Source organism: Mauremys reevesii, linkage group 10, assembly GCF_016161935.1.
Source record: "Mauremys reevesii isolate NIE-2019 linkage group 10, ASM1616193v1, whole genome shotgun sequence".
Taxonomy (NCBI): Eukaryota; Metazoa; Chordata; order Testudines; family Geoemydidae; genus Mauremys; species Mauremys reevesii.
The window spans coordinates 72495897-72508927 of NC_052632.1; the positions used below are offsets into that span (position 1 = coordinate 72495897).

Here is a 13031-nt window from a genome sequence, read left to right on the forward strand (position 1 = left end):
GTATGGTAACATCCATTGTTTCATGGTGTGTGTGTGTGTGTATATAAAAAATTGTGTGTGTATGTATATGTGTGATATATCTATCTTCCTACTGTATTTTCCACTACATGCATCCGATGAAGTGGGGCTGTAGCCCACAAAAGCTTATGCTCAAATAAATTTGTTAGTCTCTAAGGTGCCACAAGTACTCCTGTTCTTTTTGCGGATACAGATTAACACGGCTGCTACTCTGAACACTGATAGTTACTCATCTGATATTCTAACATATAACATTTGGGTATATGAATCATAGGGCTAGAAGGGAGTGCAAGGGTCATGTAGTCTAACCCCCTAGACATGCCAAACTCTGGTATACAAAAATTTAAGTATACAATTCAATATGTAGTCTAGAGTAAAATGCCTGAAATGTTTGCAGTGGGATATATGCTGAGAGCAAGGGGAGACAAACCATGTGTTCATCTTGTATGTAGCTTTGGTTATCAACCAATTCTCCAAGTTGTCAAGGTCATTTTGAATTCTAATTCTGTCCTTCAAAGTGCTTGCAACCCCTCCCAACTCAGTGTCATCTGAAATTTTATAAGCATACTTTCCATTCCATTATCCAAGTCATTAATGAAAATATTGAGTAGCACCAGTCCCAGGACTGACCCTTGCTGGATCCCACTGATGCACCCTCCCAGTTTGGCACAAACCATTGATAACTACCTTTTGAGTATGTTCTTTTGTGTTTAATGTTATGGCTTCTCTTCATGTTTTGCCTTTTTTTCTTTAGAACAGCAAAGCAGCGCAAAAGTATGAGCAAGCAGTCTGTCACTGTGAAAAATACTCCAAGAAAAAATGTATCCAGCTCTTCTATTTTTAGCCAAAGTAGTTTCAACAGCCATGCCAGTGATACATCTGTAGTATCTACTGTATTGGATGAATCTTTGATTCAGGAGCAAACAGAAGTTGACCATTTTTGGGGTCAGTAATACAGTGCTACTACACATTTGAATATTTGTGCCAGCCTGTGATGTGAAAGCTATTTTGAGGTTCTTTTTTTGTAGAAGCTTCCTTGCCTAAAGAACATTGATAGCAATGTACTTATTGCCATGTTTGTCTAAAGGTCACCACTTAATGTCTTACTACAGTTTTGGCAAAGGACACATTACCTTTGAATAAAATGTTTAACATATTATTGCTGCACAGTGAGACTGATATGCCAACTAAAATGTAGTGCCTCAACGTAGGAAAGATGCTCTGTATGAATTTAATGTTCTTCTACTATTGTCATTTCTGAAGCTCAGGTGCAGTTTCATACTGAAAGCATCATAAAGAAAAATCCTAGATAAGTTTAGTTAAAAAGATAAGTTACAACATGTGACTTTTATCATGAACAAATAAGCATGTGTGAAATGTGTTCAGTCACAACAGAGAAGCAGGAAGAGATTGTATGTGTGTTCATAGGTTAGTGAAGTTGTAGATTTTTTTAAATACAATGAAATTTCCAGTGGATGGATAGTAAAGATTACGGAGACTAGGCACCTGTGTGGCTAGTTCAATATTTGGATTATGTGATTCACACTACACCACCTTTCGACAGACACTTCTTTTATGGTTTTGTAATTAATAGGTTTTTGTTTCAAGCCTAGACACAGTTGCATTTGGGACACTAACATGTTTTCCTGGCAACAGTACACTAAATGCAGATTTTAAAAAGAGGTTTTATATAAATTGTGATCAAACAAACCACAGAGTACTTATGTGTGCATCATGAACCTGCAATTAATCACTTCTTAAAAGTTATCAGTTGTATGAGAAATTGAAGGTAGAGAGAGAAGAGAAAAGGCTGGTGTAAATCAGTATACATCGAGCTGCCTAAAAAGGGAGACACGCCTTCCAGATTGCAAGAACTGTAGAATGATTTCTAATATCTAACTAAGATGCAGCTTTGTCACTTTAACATCAAGAGTAGATTGAAGTGATGAGTGGAAAGGTAGTAACTGGAAAGGGAGTATAGAAAAGCATTCACTTATGTTGCTTCGACCAGAAAGTTTAGACCGATTATCTGGAAAGTGCATTTATTAGTCATGAAAGATGAGCTTGGAGCAATTTAGTGACTCTGGAACAGAGAGAAATCCATATTCCTAAGGCCTTGACTACACTAGAAAAGATTTGCTAGTCCAGCAACCCTTTCTAGTGGAGATGCAGCTTATACCAGCAAAAGAACTCTTGCCATTATACCACACTTCTGACATATCTATGCTGTTAAAATGTTTAAGTAGAGATAAGGCTTCAGTCTCTGACTGCTCAGAATACTTGGAGATGGTAATCCTTTCTGAACAAAGGTCTGATTCTCTACTCCTTGCTCATGCAAAAATCCCATTTAGTCTGGAATACGGAGTGCCAGACTGGGCAGAAAAAGAGCAGCATTGTTGTTGAAGATGTTGGTCCTGCTCTGCCTATAAGAAAGGGGCTCTATTAGTAGTGGTGTAATACCTCTTTGGGTCCTTCTAGGGAAAGCTTTTTCCTCAAAATGACATACTATGGACAAGAACCTGGTTGATCTGGCTATTGCTAGGCTGGTGTTCCAGGTGATACTTTGTGCCTCAGTAGAGATCCAGGTTAGATTACTGGGTCTGTGTTTGTTTGTTACATGTATGGGATATACCATAGAAGCTGTATGCAGTAGCTCTGGGGAGGGATGAGAGAAGGGAGCTCCTATCTGCTGCAGCGGTTCCTCATATCTAGGAACGGCTTTGATGATCCAAAGGAAATTCAGTCTTTGGGCTTGTATACACTGGCACTTTACAGCACTGCAACTTTCTTGCTCGGGGTGTGGAAATCCGCCACCCTCTGAAGCACTGCAAGTTTCAGCGTTGTAAAGTGCCAGTGTAGACAGTGAACCAATGTTGGTAGCCGTGCTCCCAGCACTTGTAGCTATTCACCTCGTGCAGGTGGGGTTTTTTTATAGCGCTGCGAGAGCTCTCCCCCACCACTGGTGCTGGGACTACACCGCCACATTAAAGCACTGCCACGGCAGCGCTTTCATGTTGCTAGTGAAGACATGCCCTTTACTTCCTCCTTTCTTGGCGGGTGAGGGTAGCTGAAATGCAGATATCCTTGTAAAGACCTTTTTAAAAAATAAATAAATTAGGAATCTGCTAAATACAAGAGGCTATCAGTCTATCACAAATATACAATCATTGACATTGTTAACCAATTTCACAATACCAACATCTTATTTAAGTTTAATCTGTGGAAATGCAGCTTACTGTACAAATTTGTGTGTAAATAAACTAGACTTCAGTTACTCTTGAGGTTTCAAGTTACTGACACCTTAAATTTCCCCAAAAAGAAAAAACAAGAGACTAGCTTTCCAGCCAGGATTATTTACCCTTCCACTCTTCATCTTCCTGAGAAGAAACAGGGAAAACAGGGCTGGGAATAGTGGGACTTTACAATGCTGTCCAGTTACAGGTTGCTTGTTTCTGAGTGAATTGGAAGAAATTGTACTGTAACTTTAGTCTAATATTGTGTGCTAAATTTGACAATGGCTGGTTTAGCTAGGTCTTCCAGTTTATGTATTGAACTGTGGTTGTAGTAAAAAATGGTTACTAAGCAACAGAAACAGCATATGTTTCCAATTATCTAGCCTTCTCAGTAATCACACAGGAGCTGAGAAATGACGTATATTGGTGCTTCAATTTTCTTCTGACCACAACCTTCCTCTTCAAAGATAATGTAACTGTAAATTGTCACCTCAAAAATATCTGTATGTATTGAAGTCCCCCACAACAGTTAATGAATAAATGTAATATTCTAATCTTAAAATGCTTCTCCTTTGTGGGTTCTAGAAATAACAGAAATTTTTGTTTTGAGTACAATTTAGCTATATTAGTTTGCAATCTGGAGACTTCCATGTAATTGTACTCAGCAGGAAAATCCTCTGTTTTTTAGGGCTTGATGATGATGAATGCGATCTTAAAGGTAACTGCACTCCTTCAGCTCCCTTCCCCTCACCCACCCCATTAATAGGTTGCAATGAATGGATTAATGGTTCTTTTTTGATACATCAGGTGGGGACACAACAGTGATTCAGGGAAATGGTGATATAGCAACAGCTGAAACACAGACTACCATGATCAATGGCTATACTTGCAGTGACTGCAGTATGCTTTCTGAACGGAAAGAGGTCCTCACAGCGTACTCTGCTTCTCACATGCCATCTTCAAGAATTTACTCTAGGGATAGAAGCCAAAAATATAAATCTAGTAAGTGATTTTTCTTCCTTTTGTTTTTTTGTGGTATTGTAAATGTCTTGTTGTTTGATGTATAAAGCTACATGTATTTGGAGGGTATAAAGATTTTTTTTTTCCCTGCTGAATTTATCAAGCCTAATTGAATTCTAAATACCAATTAGCATACCAATTTTTGTTTGTATCAAGCTACACTTTATGGAGTTGATGTCTGCTGTGCACCAAAAGCTGACTATGAATTTCCCACAGTTACAGGAATATAAATGTGCCACATCAAAATAAAATGATACGGAATCTGGCAGAAAATAGTTCATACATTCAAATTGATTAGGCTCATAACATGGTGTTGTAGATAGTATTGGTTCTTGGCAGTAGATGATTTTTCCTTTACACTTCATTATAACAATGAGGGTCAGGTTACCATTTTGTTACTCAAATTCCGCTTTAAAACTCACTTTTCCATTATAACTCACCAGTAATAGGCGATCAAAAGAGTTAAACAAACAAAAACAACCAAACATAATCAGCAAGTTGTTGTTTGTAAATATCTGCTCTATAGAAAGATCTTTCTAAAAAAAAATAAATCCCTTCTATTGTTTTCTCTTTCCTTCTATAAACTCTCTGATTTTTATTGTGTTCTGTGAGTTAGGCCCTCTTCTTAGTCCTTAGAGCTAACAAGGCTCTAATTGTTTTTGAGGAAGGACCCAGAATGGAAAGGCTGTGGCTTCAGCAGCTTTTCCTCTCAGTGTACAATTTCTGGAACTTTTTCTTAAGTATGGCTGTTCACTGCCTATATGGAGTTCTGCTTTTCCAGGCTAATCTACTCCCTTTGGATATTGCTCTTGTTAAGTGCCTTCCTTTGGAAAGCAGAAAGTTTGACATCCTTTACCATCCCAACGCCTCATCTGTATTCTTTGGTTGTTGGTAATCTCCTCGAAGATCAGTTTAGGAAGAAGGCATGCTCTTTAGTTGCCGTCACTTTCATAAGTGTGGGTTGTTTCAGTTGCTGTCCCTTCTGGGCTAAGGTGTGACCCTCATTGTAGCATATCCTGAATAGTAAGAAGTCAGTTTCTTGACTCTCTCTCTTAAGGAAACTCAGGAGATTGCAAGGGAATTATTTAGATTTTAAGCTCCGTGGGATAAGTACTGCCTCTTGTCCTATGTTTGTACAATAGGACCCCAATCTTACATAGGTTTAATAAACTTTCAGTATTTAAATGGGACATTGGAGTCTAGAAATCTTTCTTTTTTAATACTATCTCTCTTCTACACAAAACTCTCTCAGGAGAATCTTGAGAGTCCCCATTTGTGAGGATACTTCAGCAGTTGAAACAAAGATAGTCAAATGCTGGTTTGCTACAAAATACCAAAGCTTTTAAGAAAGCAGGAATACAGGGATGATTGTGCTAATTATTTTTTGTGTGTGTGTTCCAAAGTGGAGGAGAAGATACAGAGGAAAAAGTCTAGTAGTAACTGCCTTGAGTGGCTTCCTTCCACTTGGAAGTATGAAGGGGGAGGAGGAGAAAACACGCTCTCTTCCTCCCTGCCCCTCTTTCAACAAGAATTCAACTTAAGCCCCTTTTTGTTCTAGGTTGGGATTTTGAGATGCTAACTGTTCATGGGTTCAGCATGGAGAAATCCTGAGTTCTGAAGATAAGGAATTAATTACAATTTAAATGTTGGCAAAAGTCATTAGCTGTCTTCCAAGTTTTCAATCCCATTTAACCAGGAAAGGCTTGTATCTTGAGCTTTGCCCTGGGAAAACAGTCACTCCAGACCATGGTTTAGGCATGCCAGCATTCTGGGAACTTTCACTGTTGTTGCTTTAGGTCAGGGGTCGGCAACCTACGGCACACGTGCCAAAAGTGGCACTCGAGCCAATTTTTGATGGCACGCGGGGTGGGCTGAGCCGCTCAGCCCGCCGCCGCTCTGGGGTTCCCACTGCTGGCCCCTTGCCAGCCGGGGTCCCACTCAGCACCCGCTGCTGGCCTGGGGAAAGGAACCCCAGGCTGGCAGCAGGCTGAGACCCCAGCGGGCAAGGAGCCGGTGGTGGAAACCCCAGAGCGGCGGCGGGCTGAGCAGCTGAGCCTGCTGCCGCTCTGGGATTCCCGCTGCTGGCCCCTTGCCAGCCCCCCCCACACACACACACACCACAGCCCCACTCAGCACCCGCTGCTGGCCTGGGGGAAGGAACTCCCAGGCTGGGAGCGGGCTGAGACCCCAGTTGGCAGGAGCCGGCAGCCGAAACCCCAGACCAGTGGCCAGCTGAGCTGCTCAGCCCGCCGCCGCTCTGGGGTTTCCACACAGGTTCCTCACCTCAGCTGCCGATCTGGGGTTCTAGCCGCTGACCTCCTGCCAGCCGGTTATCAACTTATAGCTCAGAAGCCTGTGTGCAGCTTAAAGTATCTAAATACGTGCCACCAGACATTAGAAAACTCAGCAAGGAAAAGCAAGGGCAAGGATCACACTAAACTAATAAGATCTGCATTTTAATTTAATTTTAAATAAAGCTTCTGAAACATTTTGAAAACCTTGTTCACTTTACATATAACAGTAGTTTGGTTATATATAGACTTGTAGAGAGACCTTCTAAAAAACGTTCAAATGCGTTACCGGCACGTGAAGCCTTAAATTAGAGTGTATACATGAAGACTCGGCACACCGCTGCTGACCCCTGCTTTAGGTATACTTCGCCATAGATAAATGGGGAAGTTCAGCAGTAAGGCTTGTCAAGACAGCACCACTCATAGTTGCTACGTCCACAAATTTTGTATCCCTGGATAAGTAAAATTTTTAGCCATTTCTAGCTTGATATCAACAGATGGAAATGCAAGTAGTTTATAAATGAAATTGTGTAGGGAAATAATTTTGTATTCACACTTTTTTTAATAGGAAACACCCCTTTCTACATGAATAAGATTCTACGATTGATCAAATATACTGCAACATCTTTTGCATCACTGTTAGTGCAACTATTTCAAATGGTTTTGCTGAACCTGGGTTGTGAATTTAAAGGTACCTTTTTAGTGGTCTTCCCTTCCTTTGTCTCCTCCAAAGCCACTACCTCAATAAAAAGCCCTGTGCTTTTTTCTTGTGTGGCTTTTCATCCATTTCACCTGCTGCACCATGGTGTCTTCCATAGTAATTTGGCTGGTTTCTCTTATGCTCACTTACTGTCTTTGCACCTTTTTTTTCCTTTGGAAGTGTTCATATACAGGTATATGGTAACTGTGGTTTTTCTGTTTCTGACACTGCCAAACCGTAATTTTTTTTTTGGTGTTTTCGAAATGCAGTTTTCTTGCTTCCTCTAGACTTGAGCTTCATGTTCCTAAATCTGTTTGTTTTATTTCTGCAAGGTTAAGTCTCCTCATTAACACTTTCTCTGCAGGCTGTTCTGCTGTTTGTTTGGGATAACTTCGGTCATTTGGTGCTTGTTGCCTGTCCCTCAGGGTATGTCAACATAGCAACTAGACACTGGTATCAGGCCCATGCCAGCCAACTCGGGCTCTCTGTGAGGTGGGAGGGACCAGGCTCCAGCCCAAGCCCAGAAGTCTACACAGCAATGAAATAGTCCCACAAGCCCAAGTTGGCTGGCTGGCATGGGCCAGACGTGGGTGTCAAGTTGCTGTGTAGTTATACCTTCAGAGTTAAATCTTCTAATGATTATGTTAAAGTTGACAGAAAATAACTGTACCCTTCATGCTCAGCGGAAAGGGATTCCTCATCTTCTTCTCACTCGTTCAGTAATGCTTTTTCTGCCTTTCTGATATCGGGAATGTCTGGTCTCTCCTGGATCCTCCACTAAAACCAGGGAAGTGGGTAGCACTTGGTCTGCAACTGAAAGGATGGGGGTGTTCAACAATGTTGGTATTTTGAGTAGAGTATTTGAACTAAATAGATGTAAAGCAGTTTTCACTGATTAAAAATAGCTGCTCCTCCTGTTGCATCCTCACGTAATCCATGTTTCAGTGGCTACCTGGTGAAGCTTGAACTAATTCTTCATTGCCAATAGGGTGTTCCACGAAAAATTGTAGACTACTAGATCTGAATTTGAGATTTTTGCATTAGAAATTCAGATCTTATCTAATCAAGCTTTCCTGGAAGGTGCTACAGACAAACGGAGAACTGGTAAGTTTGACTTCCCAGGTACCAAGCAAGTAGAACTCAAAATTAAGCATTCAATTAAAAACTGCTTCCCTAAATAATTGTGTGTGGGGGGGCAGTATGTGAGTTAAATAGGTGTTTAACAGTTGCACTGTTTTGGATGCAGCCTTCAGTTAGGGGGAAAGTACCCAATCAACTTCTAAGAAGACGGCAGCGAAACCAAGAAAGAATAGACTAGACTTAGTTAATATTTGTAAGGCAAAAAACAAGAAGGAAAAAGGTTTGACCCACAAGGTAGGGAGGCATCCTTTAGTCATCATAAAGTTGCAAAGAATGCACAGATGTGTGCCCTTTGCAAGTCACTTTACACATCAAATACCTCTTTAAGGTCTCCTGTAGGTGGCTTGGCTTTATAACTAAATAAATCAGGTCAGTTTGCTTGTTAAGCTAGCTATCTGAAGTTTTGGACTCCAGAGAGTTAAATTCTATACCCTCTTTCTGCATGTATTGCAGCTCACTCGAATTACTGTGGAAGTATGAATGTAAAAGACTTTCTCAAAGAGGATGGCCATCTTGGTATAAATGGGGAATCATTGTGTAAGTATGGTTGGGGTATTTTTGTCTTTTAGCTTTGGGTTGGAGTCCTGGATGTCACAATGATATCTAGATTATATGAAAAAACTCTATAGAAGTTGTTGTATACCTGAACAGTAGTTTTGTGTTTTTAATTTAGACACTAAATATTAATACACAAGTCTATTGCTGCAACATTTTCTATAGGAGAAAATATCTGTGGAATTTTGTCTTGTTAATCTTTCTTACCTACCTTAGTTCTTGGTTTTGGAAAATGATACTGTGACATAACTGGAACATGTCTGTCTTGTTAGTAGCTTTATTGGTTAACTTGTCACCATTAATTGATTGTTACCGTAACCAACAGGTGATGACTGTAAGGGGAAGAAACATCTTGAAACATACACAACAGTCCACATGCAATCCTCAAGGTCTAAAAGGGTAGCAAGGACCATTTGGCACACCTTTTCTTATGCAGGTTGACGTGCACCTTTTTTTCATTTTGCTTTTATTTTACGTCACAACCTCACAAATGTTAATCACTCATACTGCTTTGTGTTTAATTTAACTGTCATTTTCAAAGTAGATTAGGCTGAATTAACTGTAAAAATGTTCTGGAAGAATAGTTACATGGCATCTCTCTTCTACTCCTTGTGTTACTTGCTACAATATTAGACTCACTAGGTTAGGAAGGAGCTTGGCAAATATAATAGTCTGTTTACATATGGCACAATTGCTATGAAAGGAAGTTATAGTATTTATTACCACGTGATGTGTATTTAATACTTTAAAATACAAAGCAAAAGTGTTTTTTTTAAAGCTATATCTTAAGTAAGTGTATACTTCTGGAAGGATGGAAAACAGGATTTAAAGAGAAAAGGGACATTAAGATACACTATACAGGGTATTTTATTTTATACCCTGTTTTTATTTTGTGGTAGCCAGTTATTGCAGGACTGTCATGTAGTTAGTATACTATCTATCCTATGAAATGGGTCTACCAATGCTTGAATAGGCACAGGCATCAAGATTCTTTAGAGCTATTTGCTGTCAATCTGTTTTCATGCAGCAAAGAAGAATAGTGTGAGACATTTCTTCAGTCACCTAACTGGTTTTATAAAATACTGGGCTGTAACGTTTGGTGCCCCTCGGAGACTGACCATCATATCTCTGCTAATCTAAAGTTTAGAATTCCCCTAAACGTATCTATAGAAATAGAACAGCAACAACAAATCTACACCTAGTGTCGGATGCAAAGGCCATTAATCTTTCTATTGACTTCAGTGGGCTTTGGGTCAGGCCTTTGAAAAACCAACTGACACTGTCATACCATAAAACACATATCTGGATTTAATTATAAAAATGAACAATCATTTACCTCATTACTTGTAATTTACTTTCACTAAGGCATATACTTTTCTTCTTCTTATGCTTCTCAATATTGCCTCTTGTTAGTGAGGATATTATGGTCAATATTTTTTAAATAATGATTTTGAAGACTTGGTTCTTGAGGTTTTAAATGTTCCTTTTTCTATGCCCACATTTATCTTGCCAACTCAGATACCAGAAACTTGCAGTGCATACTTGAAGACAAAACCAAGAAACTTTGAAAGGGTTGCCTGACTAAAGCATGCACTTGTGTTATACTAAACAGTGGATGGTTGAAGAGTATTATTCGGGACATTTTTCTGACAGAATATTGTGCCACAAAACGTAGGCTCTTTATATTCTGAAAAGATGGTATTTTAATTACCCAGATGATAAAATCTGGAAGTTGAACCGTCTGTGTGCTAGCATATTGTCTTTTTCCTTTTAATGGTGTTAGCGCCAGTTATGTCCATATTTTCTTATTAGCAGTAATACTCATTTTGTGTGTAATGGTTGAAAAAGTTTACAAACTACTGGAGGATATGCACTAAAATTACACTGTATGTAATTCTCATAACTTCAGAAGCTAAAGAATCTCTGCTCTGCTTTTATTGCAAACAATGGGTCAGGTTGTCTGTATATACATTACACATATATAGTTCATTTGTTATACACCAGGTTACTTTGTGCTACAAATGTTGCGAACAGTGGGAGCAACAGGATGGTTTATGTCTCAGAAGATGTTATCACTACTTTGGCTGGCCATTGTTTCTCCAGGTTACTATCTTGATCTCTGTTTTTGTACTTTTGCATGTTATCTGCCTCTGCTGGCAAACTAGGAGTCTACACTATGTGATTGCCTCGCTGTTGCTGACTCAACTGTGCTTTGGATGGTACTTTACTGTTTGTAAAGGCTAAACTATTTAGTGACGATATATCTGTGTTCACAAATTCAGTGGGCGATTAACAAGGCTGCTTCATATGAAAGGCAACATGTCTAATGGTTAGAGCAGACAACGGGGGAATGAGGAAAACTGGGCTCTGTTTGATTCTCCCATTAACTCCCCATGGCTTTAGGAAACTTGTTTAATCTTGTAGTGCCACGGTATCCCTACAATCAAAATTAATATAATGCCTTTTTGAAGCTCATAGAGACCTTTAGTTGAAAGGGGTTATCCAAGTGCAAAACACAATTAAACATAGCTGAAGGGGTATTGTGTTCTAACCTCATGAAAGTTAGTTATTGCTTTCCTAAACAAATTTCATTTTCTTGCATGGCTGTTTTTTGTGCTGCGTAGTTGATATTGCATTGCAGTATATAGCTGTGATATAAATTTAGATGAAAACAAGTTGCATGTGTTTCCTTTCACCTATATCCATCCACCCCAACAATCTGTTCATTGCACAAAACATTGCCATATTTGCATGTGCTTCTGCTTGGTTTCCCTTAGTATATTCTGTAACAATTACATTTTTAGTTCATCAAATACGTCCTTTCTCTTATAGGGAAGGCAGCTTCTGGGGTATTCTGGTGGCTTGGAACTGGATGGTATCAACTTGTTACTCTGATTTCTTTGTTCAATGTGTTTCTTCTTACAAGGTTTGTGAATTCATTTTTTTTTTAAACAGAATTTTCTTCCCTAAGTTACAGCACAAATCTAACAAGTCTGTAACAGTTGTGATTAAAATGGGTGAAATTATCCTAGTTGAAGAATACAAGGTATAATGTCTGACAAAAGGAGAAAGCAAACAGCCTGTGTGTGTGTGAAAACAGGAAGGAGAGGAAAATCTTTACTATTTAGAAAGAGAATTGCTGAGGAAATACTCTATTTGTAGCTTTAGAATCATACACACTTCAGCAAAAAGGTGATCTGACAATATTCATTAATATTCTAATAGGGGAAAACACATATATGTCAGGTTTCAGAGTAGCAGCCATGTTAGTCTGTATCCACAAAAAGAACAGGAGTACTTGTGGTTTGTCAGTATCTGTAATATGCCTTTATAAATCAAAGTTGCTGCACATCTTTCTGTACAGAGCATGTATTTTCATTTTAAATGAGAGGTACAGGGTGAAGCAATTAAACAGCTACATAGCAAATAGTAAAAACTGTTAGACCAGTTACACAGGTCTGTTGTCCACCTTAACACATTAAGGAATAAGCATAATGAATTTTATCAATGAAGTATACTTCAGTACTTTTCAGATGCATAGTCTGTGTGTAATATGCACTACAGAAAAAAGCATGGTATTTCTATGTAGCCAAAACTTAAGCTAGATCAATCTAAGATGTGAATAGGACAGTGTATTTCCATATGCTGTTGAATTCTAAACAATATGAAGACACTTCACTGTAATGTAAACTGAACTAACCTTTGTCATGAGGTACCATTATTTATACTTGTATGCTGTCTATTATACTTTGTGAGTTGGAGTCTGCTTTTTCCTGTGCATGAGTAACGTCCATTCCACTAACACCTGTGGACATAAATATGTATTTACAATGAAGAAAATAGAAACCCACATACCGAAATATGTTTGTTAATGGGTACAGCTTTGTAAGCCTGACTCTCTCATTCTAAGATGCTATATAGATATGGTCATGTCGGGTTCAATATTTCGGTACAAAACAAAATTCAGTATCACTCGGTTAAATATAAGGTTTTTTGTTTTTCCGAGCATGTTCTTGGGGAAAAAATGTAACTATGAGCAAGATACTATTGCTGACTTCATAAAATATCAGCATT

At 38.9% G+C, this 13031-nt stretch overlaps 1 protein-coding gene across 25 annotated transcripts in view; it reads left to right on the forward strand.

The window, feature by feature from the left end:
• SUN1 (Sad1 and UNC84 domain containing 1) overlaps window positions 1-13031 on the forward strand; it is a 59407-nt gene that overhangs the window by 25210 nt on the left and 21166 nt on the right. For 11 of the 25 annotated variants that reach the window (XR_005585759.1, XM_039492833.1, XM_039492831.1 and 8 more), the window contains 9 exons: window positions 773-963; window positions 3940-3969; window positions 4059-4253; window positions 7131-7253; window positions 8307-8366; window positions 8856-8939; window positions 9283-9393; window positions 10962-11060; window positions 11790-11883. Coding sequence is in view for 24 of the 25 variants with exons in the window: in XM_039492833.1 (XP_039348767.1) it covers window positions 773-963; window positions 3940-3969; window positions 4059-4253; window positions 7131-7253; window positions 8307-8366; window positions 8856-8939; window positions 9283-9393; window positions 10962-11060; window positions 11790-11883 (987 nt within the window). In the remaining variant the exon portion in view is untranslated. Of the gene's footprint in view, window positions 1-772; window positions 964-3939; window positions 3970-4058; window positions 4254-7130; window positions 7254-8306; window positions 8367-8846; window positions 8940-9282; window positions 9394-10961; window positions 11061-11789; window positions 11884-13031 lie in introns of all 25 variants that reach the window. The other 14 variants (XM_039492826.1, XM_039492829.1, XM_039492830.1 and 11 more) reach the window with 14 other exon arrangements.